The sequence below is a fragment of the Canis lupus genome, chromosome 4 (assembly GCF_011100685.1).
Source record: "Canis lupus familiaris isolate Mischka breed German Shepherd chromosome 4, alternate assembly UU_Cfam_GSD_1.0, whole genome shotgun sequence".
NCBI lineage: Eukaryota > Metazoa > Chordata > Mammalia > Carnivora > Canidae > Canis > Canis lupus.
Window position 1 is genome coordinate 26,312,479 of NC_049225.1, and position 17,882 is coordinate 26,330,360.

The 17,882-nt window shown below is 61.3% G+C and overlaps 2 protein-coding genes and 1 long non-coding RNA gene across 4 annotated transcripts; 1 reads left to right on the forward strand and 2 right to left on the reverse strand.

The window, feature by feature from the left end:
- Positions 1-1,938: 1,938 nt before the first annotated feature.
- On the reverse strand, positions 1,939-4,145 carry LOC111095499. The gene is made up of 2 exons (XR_005357990.1): positions 3,919-4,145; positions 1,939-3,166 (listed from the first exon to the last, which is right to left on the reverse strand). It is a non-coding gene; the product is annotated as an uncharacterized LOC111095499 (long non-coding RNA).
- A 1,788-nt stretch (positions 4,146-5,933) lies between these two features.
- On the reverse strand, positions 5,934-9,904 carry ZNF503 (zinc finger protein 503). 2 transcript variants are annotated; one of them, XM_038534448.1, is made up of 3 exons: positions 9,383-9,522; positions 9,014-9,113; positions 5,934-8,560 (listed from the first exon to the last, which is right to left on the reverse strand). In XM_038534448.1, the coding sequence occupies exons 2-3, from the start codon at positions 9,053-9,055 to the stop codon at positions 6,920-6,922; spliced, it is 1,683 nt and encodes a 560-aa protein (XP_038390376.1). In that variant the 5' UTR covers positions 9,056-9,113; positions 9,383-9,522; the 3' UTR covers positions 5,934-6,919. The 2 variants fall into 2 exon arrangements, with proteins under 2 accessions (XP_038390376.1, XP_038390375.1); XM_038534447.1 differs by lacking the exon at positions 9,014-9,113 and having other exon boundaries at positions 9,383-9,904.
- A 38-nt stretch (positions 9,905-9,942) lies between these two features.
- On the forward strand, positions 9,943-17,007 carry LOC102154314 (putative uncharacterized protein encoded by ZNF503-AS2). The gene is made up of 3 exons (XM_038534449.1): positions 9,943-10,127; positions 10,389-10,551; positions 15,709-17,007. The coding sequence occupies exons 2-3, from the start codon at positions 10,399-10,401 to the stop codon at positions 16,138-16,140; spliced, it is 585 nt and encodes a 194-aa protein (XP_038390377.1). The 5' UTR covers positions 9,943-10,127; positions 10,389-10,398; the 3' UTR covers positions 16,141-17,007.
- The last annotated feature ends 875 nt before the right edge of the window (positions 17,008-17,882 follow it).

Sequence of the window (17,882 nt, forward strand, 5' to 3'; positions counted from 1 at the left end):
CAACTCCAGGCACCTGAAAGGAAGAAAACCCCCCAACCTTGGACTATAACTTCTGGGGGCTTATGAAGTACCACCCGTGCCCACTCTAACAATAAGAATCTGTGGTTTAGAGGTAGAAGTCACTATCCAGGGACCCCCTGAAAGGCCACCCACCAAAAAGCTCTATTAGGACCCTGGTTCTGGTTGACCCCATCCGTGGATTGCAGGGGAGTCTGCTAATGTCGTGTCCCCGCTCCCGCCCCTCCAGCTCCCCTTGGTAACAGAACCGTGAATTTATCTGAGGCAGCAGTGTGCCCAGCTAAACATTGCAGTTCCCAGCCTCCCTTGCAGCTAAGCATGCCATGAGACTAAGTTCTACTCAATGAGGTATAAGCTGAAGTATTGCCTGTGGATTCCAGAGAGACTCATTAAAAAGGAGGAGGCCCTTTTACCTTCCTTGTTTCACTCTTCCTTCCTGCTCCTTGGGATGAGGGAATGGGAGCTGAGCCCCAGCAGCCATCTTGGACTCAGAGATGCTGTGAGGATAGAAGCTTCCAGGTTGGGGTGGCCCAACAGCCCAAGACAGAATGCTCTGGGTCCCTGATGACTGAGGGCCATTCTTCGCCTGGACTGCCCACCTCCAGACTGCGAGAACATTTTTCTTCTTCAAGCACTATTTAAGGATCTAACTGATGCACAGAAGCTTACTCAGGCCTGAGTTTTGCTGCCTCGGACAAAGACATTCTGGGGTCCTCTAAGGTCACTGTGACTTTTCCTCCTACTCTTTTTGAAAGAATCACCTCACTCAAGATGGCCCAGTACTGTGGCATCTTCCCCCTTCCATCTTTTGTGTTTGTTTTCCTCTGTCTTTCCCTCTCTCCCTCCTCTTCTGTCCTTCCCTCTACCACTTATTGAACATCTACTATGTTCTAGGTACCATGCTAGCTGCCAGGACGAGAAATAGGTATAGAAGACAGTCTTCTGCCCCAGTGCCTCAGAGTCCAGGCTGTCAGGAAAATGTAAGGTGATATGATGGTAGGATGGACAGGAGCTACAGGAGCAAAGAGAAGGACAGAGATTCCAATGGGAAGGATCTATGGGCTTCCAGGAGGACATGACACAGGCCTGAGATTTAAAGCAGGAGTTTTGAGTTGCTGGAAATTAGGGGGAAAAATACAGAGGACAATGATTCCAGGCACAGGGACTAGCAGAGTAAAGTGCTGTCATTAAGGATTTGAGCTCTGGAGCACAGAGGGACTTCTCAGCTCTCTCTCACTTGTAAAACGAGACTAGTAATGTAACTAGGACTGGACGAGTTCCTGGAAGGTAAGTGTGCCATATATGTTCCTTGTTAACATTATTGTTGGTAAGTGTGGGGCTCACCCAAGGTGTGCACCGTCCAATATTGGTTTTGGAGACAAGTGTCACAGAGGCCAGAAGAGACTTGTCCATGGTCATGCAGCTCTGAAGAGGCACCATTCAAACCCAAGTGTCCTCAACCCTAGTCCAGTGGCCTTCATGCTTCTACCTTCTGCCTTTGCAGTAAGTGTGCAGGGAATGCGACCAAGGAAAGATCAATGAGTGGTGGTGGTGGGGGAGGAAACCTGGAGGGCTTCCTGGAAGAGATGAGTCTTGAGGGAAGGGGAGTTTGGAAGGCATTTCAGGGAAGGAGTGTATGATGAGCACAACAGACCAAGGTGTTGGGGACTAGCTGGCTGGCAGAGGGTCTGGATTGTGAGGACCGGTAAGACACAAATTGAGACAGGCAAAGAGGGGCCAGATTAGAAGATGACCCACCTCCTGATGGCACTCTGATGGCCAGGTGGTGGAGTGAGCGTTTGAGCTGGTGGGCCACAGGGAGCCCCAGTTATGCTTGAGCAAGAGGCCTGGTCAGAATAAAACAAAACTTTGAGAAGGGAAGAAAGCTGTCTTTACTAAGAATCAGTGTGGGCCAGAAAGTAGGTTAGGCATTTTCACATCATTTTATTTGAGCCTCACAACAACTCCACCGGGGGTTAGTATGAATGCCCCTACTTTACAGATGAGGAAACCGAGGCCCAGAGAAACTGAGCTATCGACTTGAGCCAAGGGTGGAGCTCCAAGTTCGATTTAGATCAGCCTGACCCCAAATCTGTGCTCTTTCCACTGCACCATGTGGTTTTCCGTTGTCTTTACTCAGAACGTCCCGTGTGCTGTGGGTTTCCCCGTGAGGTGTGGCTGCCTTGCCAGAGGCTCGAGAGTCTTTTTTGCAAAACCCCAGGGGTCACACACAGGGCAGAAAGGGCTCAGTATCCCTGGGACTTTGGGGAACCCCCAGCACAGGGTAGGGTGAAGTACTCGGGTTCTGGCCTTCGTAGAAATGGGTTCAGATCCTAGCTTTGCCTGAACTTGAGCAACGTCCTTCAATCTCACTGAGCCTCAGCTGAGGCAGGGCAGCAGGATGAGCCCTGGATTCGGAGCCAGCCTTGGCATAGCTTCGAACCCCAGCTGGAAGTGACAAATACCTGAGGGGGTGAAATGATAAGATACCCGTGTTCACCTCAGAATAACGGGTTGGGGGGTGGGGATGGGGGAGGGAAACAAGATTGGCCACGAGTTCCTAACTGAGGCTGGGTGATGGGTTTCCGGGGTCTTTCATACCATTCTTTCTACCTCTGTATATGTTTGCAAATCCATAATAAAAAGTAAAATAATAATAACAATAACCATAGTAAAAACACTGAGAACTTAAAAAAAAAAACAAAAAAACCCCCAGACAACAACTATGTCCACCACACTGTTCTCCTGTCTCAGAATCTCTGGTTCCCAGCAACGGTCATGCTTTAACACCCCTAATGAGAGCAGGTCAGCCCCAGCTCTGTAGTCTCTCTGAGCAGGGCCGGGCCTCGAGCCTTGGTGGGGGAGGAACCCTAAGCCAGTATGTGCAGAAGGGGCCCTCGGATGGTCCCCCAGGGACAAGTCTCCCCTTCTGGGCAACTTTTACATGTTTTCCAAAGCACAGGGAGTTCATCAACCAGAGGGGCTTTCTCATCCGCCTTTCGGGACTGCTTACAGACCACCGGGCACAAAGACCCCAGGGTCACCGTGTCACCCCCCAAGGCATAGACGGGGTCAGGAGTTGAATGGAGGGAGTCTGGCGCTGTCTCTGCAGGTCTTGCCACAGTCTTCCGGGACTCAGTTTCCCCATCTGTCAGGGCGGAGAAAGGGATGGACAGCCCATGGCAAGGGCTAGGCCCTAGGGGACCCCTTCCGCTCGACAGACAGGTGCCCCGTCAGAGCCTCGAGGGTGGCGGTGGGAGCCTGTGGTTGGGGAGCAGCCCCTGACATCTGGGCCAACCCCTGCGGGAGAGAGCGCCAGAGCGAGAGGAGCCCAGCGGCAGCCGCCAGAGCAGGTGGGGAGGCGCAGGGGACACGGTTCCCAGCCGGAGGGGGGCGAGGAGCGGCAGAGACGCGACCCCAGACGCCGCCCCGCCTGCGATCGCCGGGGCGCGGGGCGGCGGGATGGGCCCCCAGGCGGCGGCCGGCGCCGGGCCCGGTTCGCGTTCTCCTCCGCGGCCTGCTGGGCTCCGCAGCGCCGCCTGGCGGACACGCCGCTCTTAGCTGCGGCCTGCGCGGCGGCCGGCGGGGCTCGGGGACCCCGCGGCGGACCCGGAGAGCGCGGGAGGGAGCCGCGAGCGCGCCGCGGGCCTGGGCGTGCGTTCCCCGGGGCGCACTCGCACCCGGGCCGGCGTGCGCAGCTCAGGCGGGCACCCCCTGCGCCGGCCCGGCGCCCGCGCCCGCGCGCCTCAGGTCCCTCCGCCACGTCGGGGGGCGCTCCTCCCTGCGGCCCCGCGCGCCCCAGCCCCGGCGTTGCGCTGCCTCTGCGCAGCTTCTCCGGGACCGAGGTCCCGTTAAAATCGCTGGGAGTTTTGGGTTGGATTTTTTTTGTTAATAACATACCCAGGGTGGGCGTGAAGGCACGACCTTGTCCAGTTGCTCTCCCTGCGGGTCTCAGACCTGAAATCCCAGGGCGGGGTAACTTCTCGGTCCTTCTCCGCCCATGCGGGTCCCGGCGGGCGAGGCGTGGTGGCGCAAGGACCCCTGTCCCGAGGCGCGAGGCTCACGGGGAGCAGCGTGTGGCCCCGAGGGGCCAGGGGCGCGGGGCTAGCGCTGGGGAGAGGAGCAGGGGCCTGGCTCTCACGTCCGCGCCGCGGGCCCCGCAGCAGCGGGGACTGGGGGCGCACCCCCTCCTGGCACGCGCGCCCCTCCCGCTCGCCGGGGTGCCCGGGGCCGGGGGTCTGTCCCGGAGCCCCGGGATGACTTGGGCTCCCCCCGCCCCGACACCCCCTCCCCCCGCCATCGGCCCGGGTTTTCGAGGCGCCAGGCCCAGCCCAGCCCCGCTTCCCTGGGCCGCAGCGGAGGGACACGGCCCGCGGGTCCCCCTCCGGCGCCAGCTCGGGTCCCCGCAGTCGGGGCGCGCGGGCGGGCGCGTGGGGGGCGACGGGGCCGGGGTCTCCACCAAGTTGTCTCCCGGGGGTGGGGGCCGGAGAGCGCCCGCGGCGTCCCGTGGGTCACCGGGGTGGCTGTGCGTGCCACCCGGGAAGAGGCCCGCGGCCGTGAGGCTGACGCAGGGAGGAGAGCGGGAAAGTCTCCGGGTCGCCAGCCCCCGAGCCCCGGGCGGCGGGAACGGCGCGGTGGGCCGACCGAGGCCCGGGGCTGGGGGCGGCCTGTGCGCGGCGGAGAGCCTCCCGAGGCGGCAGGGGGAGCCTGGCGCCGAGGGAACCCAGAGCGGCCTGACCCCAGGGAGAGGGGATCCGGGTGCGCGCACCCGCCGCGCCTCCGGGGTCCCGGGGTCCCAGCAAAGGGGCGCACCGGGCCCAGAGCTCCCGCGGCCCGGGAGGGCGAGCGCCCCAACAGCCGGGAGACCCGAGCTCGCGCGCAGGGCTGAGCAGCAGCGTCTGCGGGGCGGGGGGCGGGGAGCCGGGGGCGGGTGCACCGGGCCTCGGCCCCTTCCTACACCCTCAAAAAAATATAGATTAGGGCTCTTCTCTGCGCGGTTGCCTCGGAGCTACGTGCAGCTCGGTCCCGCCGCTCCAGCTGGGGAGGAGGGTCCCGCCGCGCCTTCTCCGGTCCCAGCCGGCAGCCCCGGGACAGGCCCTCGGCGCCCCCCTGGATGCCCCGGCGAGACCGAGGATGGGCTCGGGGCCCCTCGGGGCCGAGTGTGAAGGGGCTTCCAGGTCTCAGGCCCGGCGCGCTCTGCTGCGGCGCACCCTGGGGTGCAGCCGGGGCTGCAGGGCCATCTGGACGCGGAAAAGCAGCCCCGGCGCCGGCGGGCGCGGGGTGTCGAGGGGTGGGCCCCGGCGGCCAGAGGGAGAAAACGAGAGCGAACTCCCTCTCCCCACCCCGGGGGGCTAGAAGGTTCCGGCGACTCTTCCCAGGCCTGGGAAACAGGCTCCCGAGGGCTCACGGTGCCCCGACCTCTCCCGGCTGCGCGCCTGGGACGGGGGCTGTTCGGAAAGACGCGGCCCAGGGGCAGTGGCACCTCCGGGGGGCTGAGGCCTCGGGGACAGTCTGGGACTGCGCCGCTCTGTACAAAGCAAAAGCCAAATTCTCAAAAATCTCAAGAGGGAAAGAATGATTTTTTAAGAATCATTTTTTTTCCTTTCACTTTTAACAAACCGTGTGCCGGGAGAAAAATTAAAGACTAAATGAGTGATGGCTCAGGACACTATCCACAAATCTGTGAAATCCCCTGTTTAAAAATATTTTCCCCAAGGCCAGCCCCACGACTGGCCAGTCCTTTGCCTCCTCCCGAAAATCACAACAAAAACAATAGGAAATGCAGCCACGGTCCTGGGAAGTAGGAGTAGCCGTGAGGCCCAGGGAACCCACTGCGGCCGAAACTGCCACGCTCTTCCTTTCTCTTTAACCAAAAAAAAAAAAATAAAATAAATAAATAAAAATAAAAAAGATAATAATAAGAAGTAAAACCTTTTAATACATCAAATATACGGAATTTTAATCTTTAAAGCGATACATTGTCTATTATTTTAGTACATGACGTAAACCTTACTTGTCCCCTTCTCAGCGGGTGGACTTAAAAATTAAAAATAGTTGTGTTCCTTTTAAAGAACAAAATAAGGCAAATGAGGTTTTGGAATAGAATTGTTTTTCCTTTTTTTTTTTTTGTTTTCTTCCAGAATACATACAAAAAAATACCCATTCTCTTTCGATGGTATACACCTTAAAAATAATTGCAATTTGAAATCAGAGCTGACAAATTGTGACTTGTTTTGTTTTGTTTTTTCTTTTTTTGTAACAAACATGCATGTAAATTTGTGTTTCAATCAGACATTAAATAAGAACGTACAATACAATAATAGCAATTTTAAAGTAACATTAAAGAGAAGACCTCTAGTTCTGTGGCGGTTTTGTATTTATTTATAATCTACAAGGGACGGGAGGGTTTGTTTTCCACACTTTTACCCTCGAGATTTAAATTTTTTTTTTTTTACCCCTCCTCCTTTTTTTTTTTTTTTCTTTTTTCTTTTTTTTTTAACCTACGGAGCTCAACCTAAATAATGCACTTTTGAACCACGGGTCCGCTTGGAGCTAACATAAATAAATACCAGTGTCCACCGATGCAGTCCTCAGATGAACACTTTCTCAATTAATTTTTTCCTTCTTTTTCTATAAAAAGTCAAATGATATTTTTTTTCCAACTTTTATAAAGTTTGGGTGGGTGGGGAGGTGAGAGGGTGGGGGTGGAAAGAGGAGTTTCCCACCGGGTCTCGGTCGCTGTTTCGGGTAGATAGATACGGCATATATATATTTTTTCCCCTCTCCTGGCCCGGGGCATCCCCACGCGCGGGTGACAGTAGCCTCTGCCCTGTTCCCACCCCCCTCGGCTCCTCCCTCCCCCCTGCCCCTTCCTCTCCCTCGCTGACCCTCCCCACCGCCCTCACTGATACCCCAGTGCCGAGGCCGTGGTCAGTCTCTGTCCGTAGAGGGCGTAGGGGGAGTAGTAGGGTCCGGTGGCGGCGGGCACGGGCACGGGCGCGCCGGGCGTGGGGAGCGGGCTCTTGGAGTAGGGGTGGTAGCGGCTGCTGAGTCCCAGCGCGTGGTGGGGGCTGCGCAGCGCCAGCGTCCCGGGGCTGCCCGGAGCGCCCGACGTGGGGATGTGCATGTGGCACGCCATGGCAGCCGCGGCGGCGCTGGCCAGGGACGAAGAGCTGGGGTAGCCCGACAGCAGTTTGTCTGTCCCGGGGAAGGCCGTATGGGTCCGCAAGTGGCTCAGCAGCTCTTCGGACGTGGCGAAGCGCTTGTCGCAGGGCCCGTTGGCCGACACCCAGTTGCAGATGTGCGGGAGCGGGTCGTTCGGGAGCATGAAGCCGTAGGGGTAGAGGGGGTGGCCGGCCAGGGAGGGCGGCGTGGCGCCGGCGGCGGCGGCGGCCGTCAGCGACGAGTGCACGCCGTGCAGCGGGTGCGTGGGGTACACCAGCGGGTATCCGGACTTGAGCGCCGCGGCCGCCGCGGCCGGATCGTGAGCGCACGACGCGCTGGCCGCCGCCGCCCCGGCCAGGTGGCTGGCGCAGTGGTAGCTGAGGCAGTACGGGTCCCGGCACAAACTAGCTGTCATCACGGAGGGCGGCGACGCCCCGGCCAGGGGGCTGGAGCCGGCCGGCTTGCTGCAGCCCAGGGAGCCCGCCGCGGCCGCCGCCAGCTGCGCCCCCACCAGGCTGCCGGGCTTGGTGGGGTCGAGAGCCACGCCGTGCGGCAGGAACTGCGGCGGGTAGCCCGCGTAGGCCCCGGCCAGGCTGCCCGGGTAGGTCATGCCCGCGGGGGGCAGAGGGAACACTGTCTGGCCCGGCTTGTAGGGCGACACGGGGGCCACCAGCCCGGAGCCCAGCACCGAGGAGGAGGCGGGCGCGCTGGGGCCGGAGCCGGAGCTGGAGCCCGAGGAGCCGCCGCAGTCCGAGCCTAGGGCCTTGCCCCCGGGCCCCCCATCTGGGTGCTGGTTCACGTCCACATTAATCCCTCCGCCGCAGCTGATCCGGCCGTGCGCCAGCCCCGCGGGTCCCCCTTCGGCCGAGGCGCCCCCGGAGCCCTTGCTGGCGCCGCCGCCGCCGCCCACGTCGGGGTCCTTCTTGTCGTCCTTGCCCTCCGGGCCGCCCCCGGCCGAAGGCAGCATGCCTCCTGGCGAGCAGGCCGACGCGCTGGAGCTGGGGCTGCCTGTCCTGGGCGTGAATGGCTGGCAGGTGGCGCTCGGTACCCGGAATCCGGACTTCTCGGCCGAAACCCCCCCGCCGCCGCCCCCGCCGCCGCCGCCGCCGCCGCCGCCGCCGCCGCCTCCCGGCTCCTTCTTATCCGAGCCGGGCTTGGAGTACGGCTTGAAACTCGACTTGTCCTCCACGCCGATGTCGCTCAGCTTGAGGGGGCCCGACTTTGCGTCCTTGTCGCCCCCGGTGCCGCTGCCCGCACCGCCCGCGCCGCCCCCGTTGGAGGCGACAGAGGAGAGTTTGGAAGAGGGCGAGGGGTCGGGCTTCCCGATCTGTGAGCATGTTTGCGCCAACAGCGCCAGCGGGCTCTTCTTGGCATCAAGCTGCGGGTCAGACGTGGGGTTGGGGGGGTGGCACAAAGAGAAAGAAGGGGAAACCCTTTAGAATCCTGGCTTCTGGGGTTCAAACGCCCTTCCGCAACCGCCAGTGTGGATCCTCCCAGCTCTCGGCGCAATCCTAGGCAGCACCACTTCACCCTCCTCGCCAAACGGACAGACAGACCGACACGGACAGACATTCGCCCTTGAGAAAGGCGGCAGTCCGCCCCCCCCCCCCTTGCCCCGCGCCCCGGCCAAATCAGGATCTTTCCTGACCTTTCTAAGAGCTAACCGTATTTTTTTTTTTTAAATACTCAGTAAATGTTTTGGTTTCCGACTCCTAGACCCAGGACTATACCTTTGCGCCCCCCCGCCCCCCCCACATACACACACGCACATCCCCAATTATCCAGAGTAAGGGCTTGGGCAGTTGGCGCCTTAGAGGCTGTGTGCAAATACCAGCTTCTGGGGAACCTTAAGATTGCGACTTTGGAACCGCATTTCGACTTCCGCCCGTCTTCCGGGGCCCAAAGTGAGGGGGCCTGGGTCCGGGTTGGGGCTTTAATACCAGAGAGAGAAATAAGTTTTGGCCGCTTTGTCCCCTAGCAATCACACCCCATCTACCTCCTCCCCCTCTTTCCGCCCTAGTTTTACGGGTTCGGGAGCACTGTGCTCTCCCCCCATCCCAGAGCTGAATCACTCTGACCTCCCGCCCCCCCAGCCCCCATCCCCCACACACACTCCCACCCCCAGATCCCGAGAGCAAGAAATCCCACGGAGCGGCAGCCGGGGGGGGGGGTCCCCGCGCGAGCCGGGGACAGTCCTTACCTCGATGGGGCTGACGGGAGTGGAAGGCAGGGGCTGCAGGTACTCGGGGTGCAGAATGTGGCCAGTCCGTGCCGTCAGCATCTTCAGCACCTTGATGGGCAGGCGGTTAGCCTGGCGGAGAGGGTCAGAGGGGGGCACAGCGTGCACAAAAGGCTTGGTGCTGCCGGCCGGGGACGAGCCTTGGCCGGGGCCGGAGCTATTTCCAGAGAGCGCGCTGGTCCAGGCAGGGTCCGCGCCGCCGCCGCCGCCGCCGCCGCCGCCGCCGCCGCCGCCGCTGTGCTTACTGCTTCTTAGGGCAGAAAGCGAGGGCGCTGTGCTCATGACCCACCCGCACGCATGGGAGCAGCGGGGGGAGGGCTCCGGGAGGCGCGGGGCGGGCTCCGGGCTGCGCGCTCGCCCGGGGAGCAGAAGCAGGAGGAGGAGGAGCTGGTGCGGCGGCCACGGGCACCCGGCGCGCCCTCTCGGCGCCTGGAGCCAGAAGCGGATAATCCTGGGTGGCCCGCGGCGGGGCCGTGGCCGCGCGGGAGGAGCCGGCCGGGCTGTGCGCGCGCCGCGGGGCTCGCCGTGTCCGCCTCGGGCTGCGCCCCTGCGCTGCGCGCTGGCGACCCGGCGCTGGCGCTGCGCTGGGCGATGTGAGCCGCTGCCTGTCCAGCCGGGGCTCTGGCGAGGAAACTCACTTCAAAAGCAGCTGCACCGAGGGGGAGATTAAAGCCTTTGCCGCCTTCCAATCAAATGGGAGCCCGAGGTGATTGGAGGGTCAAGGGGATGTGACGCGTCCCGCGCCGCCGCCGCCGCCGCCGCCGCCGCCAGGACTCTCAGCGCTGGTTTTAATGGGCAGCTCCTTCTTCACCGCCCCCCTCCCGCGTGTCCCCTCCCTCGATTTCGCTCCGAGGACGAGCTGGACATTTATTCTGCGTTTGCTCTCGGCCGCCTCCCTCTTTTTTTCTTCTGCGTCGTCCTGCCTTTCCCGGGCTCGAAAATAAACCGAAACCTATTTTTTTTGCAGGAGGGTGCGTATGAGGAACAGGATTGAGGGAGTGACTAGAAGGCGCAGCGGCGGGAGTCCGGACAACGGCCCGACTTTCGGCTCCAGGGGTGCACAGGGGACCCACACACCAAATACTCTGTCTCGCTCAGTAATTGAAATCTCTCGCGGCGCGGCCGCCTGGGTAAGGAAAGGTGCGGAGCGGGTGACGGAGGAAGTCCGCCCGCCCGCTTTGATTTCCCGAGGTTCGGCAGCGGAGAAACCAGAAGCTAGGTGGGCAGTGGAGGCGGCGGCGGCGGCGGCGGCGGCGGCGGCGGCTCCTCTCCGGGCTGCGCGCGGGGCTCCCAGCCCTTCCCAGCCACGTGACGCCCGGGGACGCGCAGATTGGGGCTGGAGCGGGGGTCACATGTTTCCTCTGTTTCACACTCAGTCCCCCCCCCCGTTCTTACTCTCCCCTGCTACCCTCTCTTCTCCTCTCTCCCCCTCTCTCCCCAGTTCTTTGGGCATCTCCACCCCTCCATCAATTGTCAATGTTCCTCGACCGCAATCAATCAGTTATTTGTCAGCTCTTGTCAATCCGCCCGTGATTTATGTCAGCTTTTGTTGCTGATTACAAGGCGGGTGCGACTTGAAGGGAAAAAGAGAGAGGGAGAGAGAAAGAGAGAGATGGAGAGTAAGGAAGAGACCAAGGGGGAACCAGCAGAGGGGGGGGGAGGAGCAGCCTCCCGGGATGGGGTGGGGGCGGCTCTAAGGGAAAGAATGGAAGAGGGGGAAAGAGGCTGTGTGTGTCAGGAAAATGAATAGTGAGAGTAAAGTGCGCAGGTGTGCCCAGGGCGCCGGGAGGGTGGCACAGGCCCGAGGTGCGCGCCTCGCCCCTCTCGGGGTGGAAGGACAGACCCCTTCCTACCTCTGGGACTTGGGTCTCTTGGGGCCGCGGAGGGAGAAGCTGCCCCGGGTACTCGAGGCGGGCGGCGGCGACGTCTAAGATGGGAGAGCTTTCTGTCCCCCGGAGAGTCAGTCCCTCGGGAGCGTGAGGAGGTCGGGCTGCTAGCCTGCGGCGGACCCCATCCTTCGTCCTGCCCCGACCCCAAACTCAGGCTTCCAAGAGCCCCGCACCACAACGTAGTGTCGAGTCCCGGTGGTCCGTGGTGGGGTCGCTCCCCCCCCCCCCCCCGCCTTGATTCTCGAGCCCTGGCAAGGGCTGAGAGGCCGCGAGGAGGCCCGGCCTCGGGCGCACGGTGGAGAGGCGACTCGGGCGGACCCCGGCCCCCTCCCCAACCCGCTCCCACCCTGCGGTGTCCCCGCGGGCTGGGTGGCCGGGCTTACTCTGGGCTGCTCGCTCGAATTCCTAGGAACGCCGAGCGGGGACTGAGCTGCGGAGGGGAAGCCGAGGGAAAGGGCGAGAGCGGGAGGGGGCGGCTGCCTGTAGGAACTTGGGTCTTCCAGGGAAGCGGAGCGGGACTGCCGTGTTCCCCTCGATTTGCACCGTCACTCGGGCGGTTTGGAAGGAAGAGGGGAGGCGCTGTGCGTGCCTCCGTGTACCTGGAGCTGGGTGCACAAGTGTGTGTGTGTACCTCCGTGCCGCTGTGTGCGTTCTCAGGGCTTTCTTGGGGAGCGTCCGGAGCGAGTTCGGAGGTCGCCTCCAGAAACTCGCAGAAACTGGAAAAGGGGGCAGGAGGAGGACACTACCCCTTCCTCGGAAGGACTTGGACGACTTTGAATCTCCCCTCCCCCACTTTTCCGCCTCGGCTCTTCTTTTGTTGTCAAGTCCTTTGATAAATGGTAGGGCAGGGAGCGCGGGGAGCCAGGAGCCGGTCTGTACCCGCGCGGGGGGCAGGGGCCGGGGCTGGCCACCCGGTTTCCTTCGGCGCTGCGCCCCGGACGGCGGGGGTCGGGGCTAGGACCTGCCCTCCGCAGGCTCGCCCTCTCCTCTCTCACCACTCCATCCACCACCACCACCACCACCCCCGCCTTTTTGTCTCTCTCCCACTCCACGCAGGTACCGAGAACTTTCTGGGGTGAGTTTTAGAATTTTCTCGTAGGCATTCTCTTCCTGCGTTTTCGTCTTATCCCTTGATCCTTTGGGTTGGTAAACTTGATGAGACCGTAACTTGACTACAGATGATCTGGATGGAGAAGAGGAAAGTGAGGCGGTGTGTGTTTGGGGCTGCTGTTGGTCGGGGTGTGTGCGTGCGTGTGTGTAGGTGTAAGCACACACCTGCGTTCAAGGGGATTTGAACGGTGCGGCACCCGAGGAAGGTGAGTCCGTGAGACGGCGGTGAGGCCACACGCGAGGTTGTGAAGGTGGTCTGAATAATCTTTGGGGAGTTTCGGAGGGCAGGACAGTCCTCAGCTGTCTCTGCGGGGCAGCGGGTGCGGGAGGCCGCCGGCGTCCTGCGGGCGTGATGGTGTCTGCGTCGCGGAGCGCGCGGCTGTCGAGGTGTCGGCCGGCATCCCCCGTAGAGCTCCCAGCTCCGCGAGCCCGGCCGTGGGCCGCGCGTCGCCGCAGCCTCCTCGACACGCCGCCGCCGGGACCCCGAAGGCTGGGGGCGGTGGCCAGAGCTGGCGGTGACAGCGGGCGTCTCCTCCCGCCCCGTCCCCGCCTCCCCCCGAGATCCCCCCCCCCCCCCCCCGCCTCGCCCCAGACTCAGTTCTTTGCCTCTCCTGGAATCCCAGCAGCTTTCTCTTTACATCGGGCGGTTCTCGGGCATCAACCCCGGCACCGAAAGCCTTGCGGGCACCAGAGAGTGGGCCCCGCGTGCCCCAGGAGGGGCGTGCCTCGGTGCGGCCGCACACGCTCGCAGGCCTGCGCCGGGCGGCGCGCGCGGGGGGACCGTGGTCCGCGTGCATCCGCTCTTCGCAAACCCCGACTCGGAAGGTCCGAGCGCACGGGGGCGCCTGGGGGCCTGCGCGCCCCGGGCTTTCGGGAGGCGCCGGCATCGGAGCCTGCGCACCTCGCCGGGGAGGCCAAATCCCTGAAGGCCTTGGAGGCCTTGGGGGTGGGGGAGTTATTAATTACTCCGCACTAGGCCTAAAGCCTGCAGCCCCAGCGGCGGTTGGCGTGGATGTCCTGCGGATTTTATTTGCACACAGTGTAAATGATTTGTTTTCTCTAAAAAAGGAGTGGGCATGGCAGATATTTGAGGAGGGGGTGGGAGGAGAAGGAAGGCGAGAGAGCTGAGGAAAAAAGTTTGAAAATGCCTTGAACTATTCACTGTCGAGATGGCTAATCAGTATTGAGGCCGGAGGGCAGGCGGGCCGCCTTTCACCGCCGCTTCCCTTTCATCTCGGGCTCGGCGGAGGCGCTCAATTAAAAGCCTATCAGTTTGTAAGTAAATCAACGCCTATCAGAGTTGTCACATCAAACAAAACGATTATTATTGCAGCCCGCCTCCCCTATTAATCTCCCTCGAAGATAATCCGCCTGACAGGTCAGGCCCGGCGAGCTGGAAAGCCTGGCCCAGAGCGCCCCAACAGTCCGGGACTGGCGCGCGCCCCTGGGGGCCTCCCCACCACGGTCCCGCCCCGCCTTGTGGTCCCCCGGGAGGGGGGAGAGCAGGAGCAGGCGGCGGCCGCTGGACCCGGGCCCGCCCCTCCGGACTGGGAGCAGGGCCCAGATTCGCAGGGCTAGTGGGGGACCGGCTCGGGCGGCCCTCACCTCTTCTCCGGCCTGCGGTGCCACCGGGCCTGCCGGAGCCACGGTCTGGTCCCAGGGCCTCGCCATCGCCTGTACACTTTTCAGATCGCCCCTCTTGACTTTTTCCTCTTTCCTCTCTTCTCTTTTTTTTTGTTTCCCACCCACTTCTTTCTAGATTCCCTAACCATTTTATTATTTTTTTTTCCTCCTCTTCCTTTCCCCCCTTTCCTACTTGACACGGAATATTTCCTATTCTCTCTCCCTCCTCTCGGTACACAGTATAGACCACTTTGGCACAGTCACACTTTCTGAAGCAGGGCATTCTTAGGGTCCGGGTTATTTCTCTGCGGCAGGGCTGCCTCGGGAGTGTGTGCAATTCCCAGGAACTCCTGACAAAGTCCTGCCTAATTTCTCCCCAAGCAGGGGCTCTCAGAAGCTCTGCGCCTGTGCCAGGGTTGGGTGCGCTTGGAGGGATGAGAAAAAAGGACCAGGGCAGTGTGATGGTTGGACTGTTGCAAGAGCCCTATTCTGGAATAAGTATCTGGCCTTGGAGTTTCACAGCTACAACCTCGCGGACCTCGCTCTTGGTGTTGCTTGAGCTTTGCAAGTGTGTGGAGGACACCCTCCGGGCATCTGGGCTTCAGCACTGAGTCTGTGAGGGGGTGCCTAACACGTAATAAGTAAATGCAGTCAGATAATCACTTCTATGGCTTCAAACCGGAGCTCCCCGGCTGGGTGGGGCCCAGACTCCGCATGGAAGCGAAATCCTGGCCTTCTCCGGTGTCCTCCAGCTTTGCGCTTTGAGACACCTCGGGATCAAGCACGACCTGTCTTTTTTCTGAGCTCTTGCTCCAAATCCATAGGCCCAAATGGCCACTGCCTAGCCCGCTGGAGCCAGGATTGTGGGGTCACTGAAGTGGCTAAGGGGGAAAGGTCCGCCGGCATGACCCCAGGTCCTATGACCCCAAATGCCAGGTTCAGCGCCTGTTGAAGTCTCCCTCCCGGAGCATGAATCGTGGAGAACCCCGGAGGCAAGGCAGTGTTGGCTGTCCCGGCAGTGCCTCGCCCAGCAGTCACCGCGTTGTCCGAGGTCGAGGATATGGAATAGAGCCCACCTCAGCGTGCTCGGTGTCCAGAGCTGCAGCACCCGTGGCTCCCACCCCGGGTTCCCGAAAGCCCCCCTATTTGTGCACACCTTCCGCAGGCCACCTGGTAGTAATATTTATTTCCATGCCCAGAAATATTGTAGCGATGCAGTTCAATTATCTGTGTGCTTGCTCTCCTTAAATGTATTTATTTCACCTCTGCTCCTCCGCAGATATTTAAAGAGGCACACATAATGCATGCACCCTTCAACCTAGCAGAACTCACTCTGGTTATAGGAAATATTCGCTGGGTGGTTATTGGGACATGAAGGCTATCATCTCGAGCGGGAATTGCATTCAAGCAGGAACTGTTTTAAAAAAAACAACAACAAACTTGCTCTAGAATTTTTCTAACTAAACTGTATGTGTACACACCCAAGAATTTAATAATATTTTATATCCCTCTATAGATCTAAACATTCAAATGGTTATATTACATGCCCTTGAAACCGGAAGCGATCTTCCGTTCACACTAGACGTGGAGCTGTTTGTATAATGTTCATCTCCCTGCACTTACACATAAATCTTGCTCTAATAAATTCAACCTTGTCGTTTTTAGAATCGACGGGATTTCTCTGCGGTTTGCGCCTCCAGGATCCGAATAAATGCAGCTCGCAGGCATCCGGCAGGAAACGGCTCCCGGTTCGAGTGTATGCAGACGCATCGGCCCAGCGCGGGACGCGAGGTGGCTCCTGGTGATCTTGCGGCTGCAGGTCCGGCCTCCAAAGGAGACTGGGCTGTGAGCGCCCTCAGGCCGGGGGCGGCCCCTTGCTGCCCCGCAGTGCCCGGCAGCCCCCATCCCTGGGGGGGGGGGGGTGTGCTTCGGGAACCCGCCGGGCGGAGTCCGCCCTCGGCAAAAACTGAAAGCAAATGCCGAGGCAAAAGAAGCCCGAACTTTCTTCGACGCAACTTTGCCACAACGATCCGGTGGCGACTTAGGCAGGACCGCGCGCTGGTGCGTGCGCGCGCGCAAGGTGGGGGCGCCGGCTGAAGGAGGCTTGGGGCGGCCGAGCCTGGCCCGAGGCGAAACCCTAGGGAAGGCGCCTCCCCTTCCTTATTTCTCGCCAACCCCTCGGCCTCCGTCGGTAAAAAAATAGTTTCCAGTGGGCAGCGGACGCCCAGTATGTGTTGGTGGGGATCGCACCAGGGAGAAGGAAGCTTTGTAAAAGTTGCAGAAAGAGCTCTGCCCAGAAGCGTCCGCCCAGCAGGGCTCGCAGGGAAGGTCGGGGGACCAGCTCGCCTTCTCCGGGGCGGGATGCCTAGCAATCGGCTTGGGGAACCCCTGGCCCAGTCCTCTCCGCTCACCTCGAACCCCCGCGTAAATAACCCCCGGCGGGCTGCGCTGGAAACTTAGAGGCGCGGCGCCGCGGTTGGCGGGCGAGGCCCGGACGTTGAGCCGGCCCGCAAGGCCGCTTCTGGGCGCGCTCGGGCCCGGCCCTAAGACAGGCTTGCACGGGGGTGAGAGGACGAAGGTGGTTTCAGCTCCCGCCCGGCTGCCTAGACCGTCACCGCCGACCTCCCAGCTCCCTGGAGCGGGCGCTTCCCCCCTGGGAGCCGCGGCCTTGGGGGGGCCGGCGAGGGCGCAAAGTGCGCGCGCGGGCCGGCGCGGGGGTGGGGGGCGGCTGCCGGTCTCTCCGCGGGGCCTGTCGCCGGGCTGGCCGCGGCGGGTGAGTGATGAGGGCAGAGAAGGGCGCCCATAAATCGCGGGTGTCAGGGCGAAAAACTCTCTTTATTGTCTGCGTGATGGATGGGCCCGGGGACGAGACACCAAATACTTCGTATCGCCTTTAAATGGGAACACATTTTCCGCGGCCATAATTCATGTTTTTTAAATAGAAAGTTTGAAATGTTGCCTATATTTCACCGGCCCTGACATATTTATGAATCGCTCCCTGCATGCAAATATCATTATTTAAAGCGCCGGGGAGAGCTGGGGGGGGGGGGGTGGAGGGGAGGAGGCACGGCCCCCGTGGCGTGGAGGTGGTGAACCGGGGAAATGCGAGTGGAGAGGGGGGTGCATCTCCTTAAAGTGCGGACAATGAGGCGCAGGGGAAAGCCTTATCCGGAAGCCGAGCGCACCGGGGGCTCCCCTCCCGCGGCTGGATCCAGCGGGGCGGCTCCGGGAAGTTTGAGCGGCTCGGGACCGAGGACCCGCCCCTGCCCCCTGCGGGAAGACCCCGGGGGGGGGGGGCTTTTGCGTCCCTCTCCGAGGCCCTGATCCGAGCCAAAGCCACCTTTTCCAAGGAGAAAATGTTTTTTGTTTTTTTTTTAATAAAAGAATTTAACAAACGCAAATAATAACAACAATCCAACACGTTTCGTGTTCTTTGCATTTGCATTGATTTTATTGATTTTCATTCTGCAAACCTCGGATTGCGCGCGCCCGGGAGGAGCGACCGTCAGACCCCAGGCGTCGCGGGGAGCGGGTGGGGGGATGACCCGCCCGAGCTGCGGCCCCGGCCCCGGCCCAACCAGCTCACAACCTCGCAGGCACCACGGAGCCTGCGCAAGACGCGGGGACACCAATGATCCGGCTCCCAGGCTCTGGGGGTTCAGTCCCGCCCCCTCGACCTCCCCAGCGCTCCCGGGGGCCGCGTCCCGCCCACCCCCAGCCCCACCGTCGACCGTCGCTTTAGAAAAAAGCTGGGCACGTGCCGTCAGCCTCCCCCTTGCCCGTCCAGCCGGGGAGGCGCCCACACCTGCGTCCTCAGGAGCAGAGTCTTTACCTGTGCG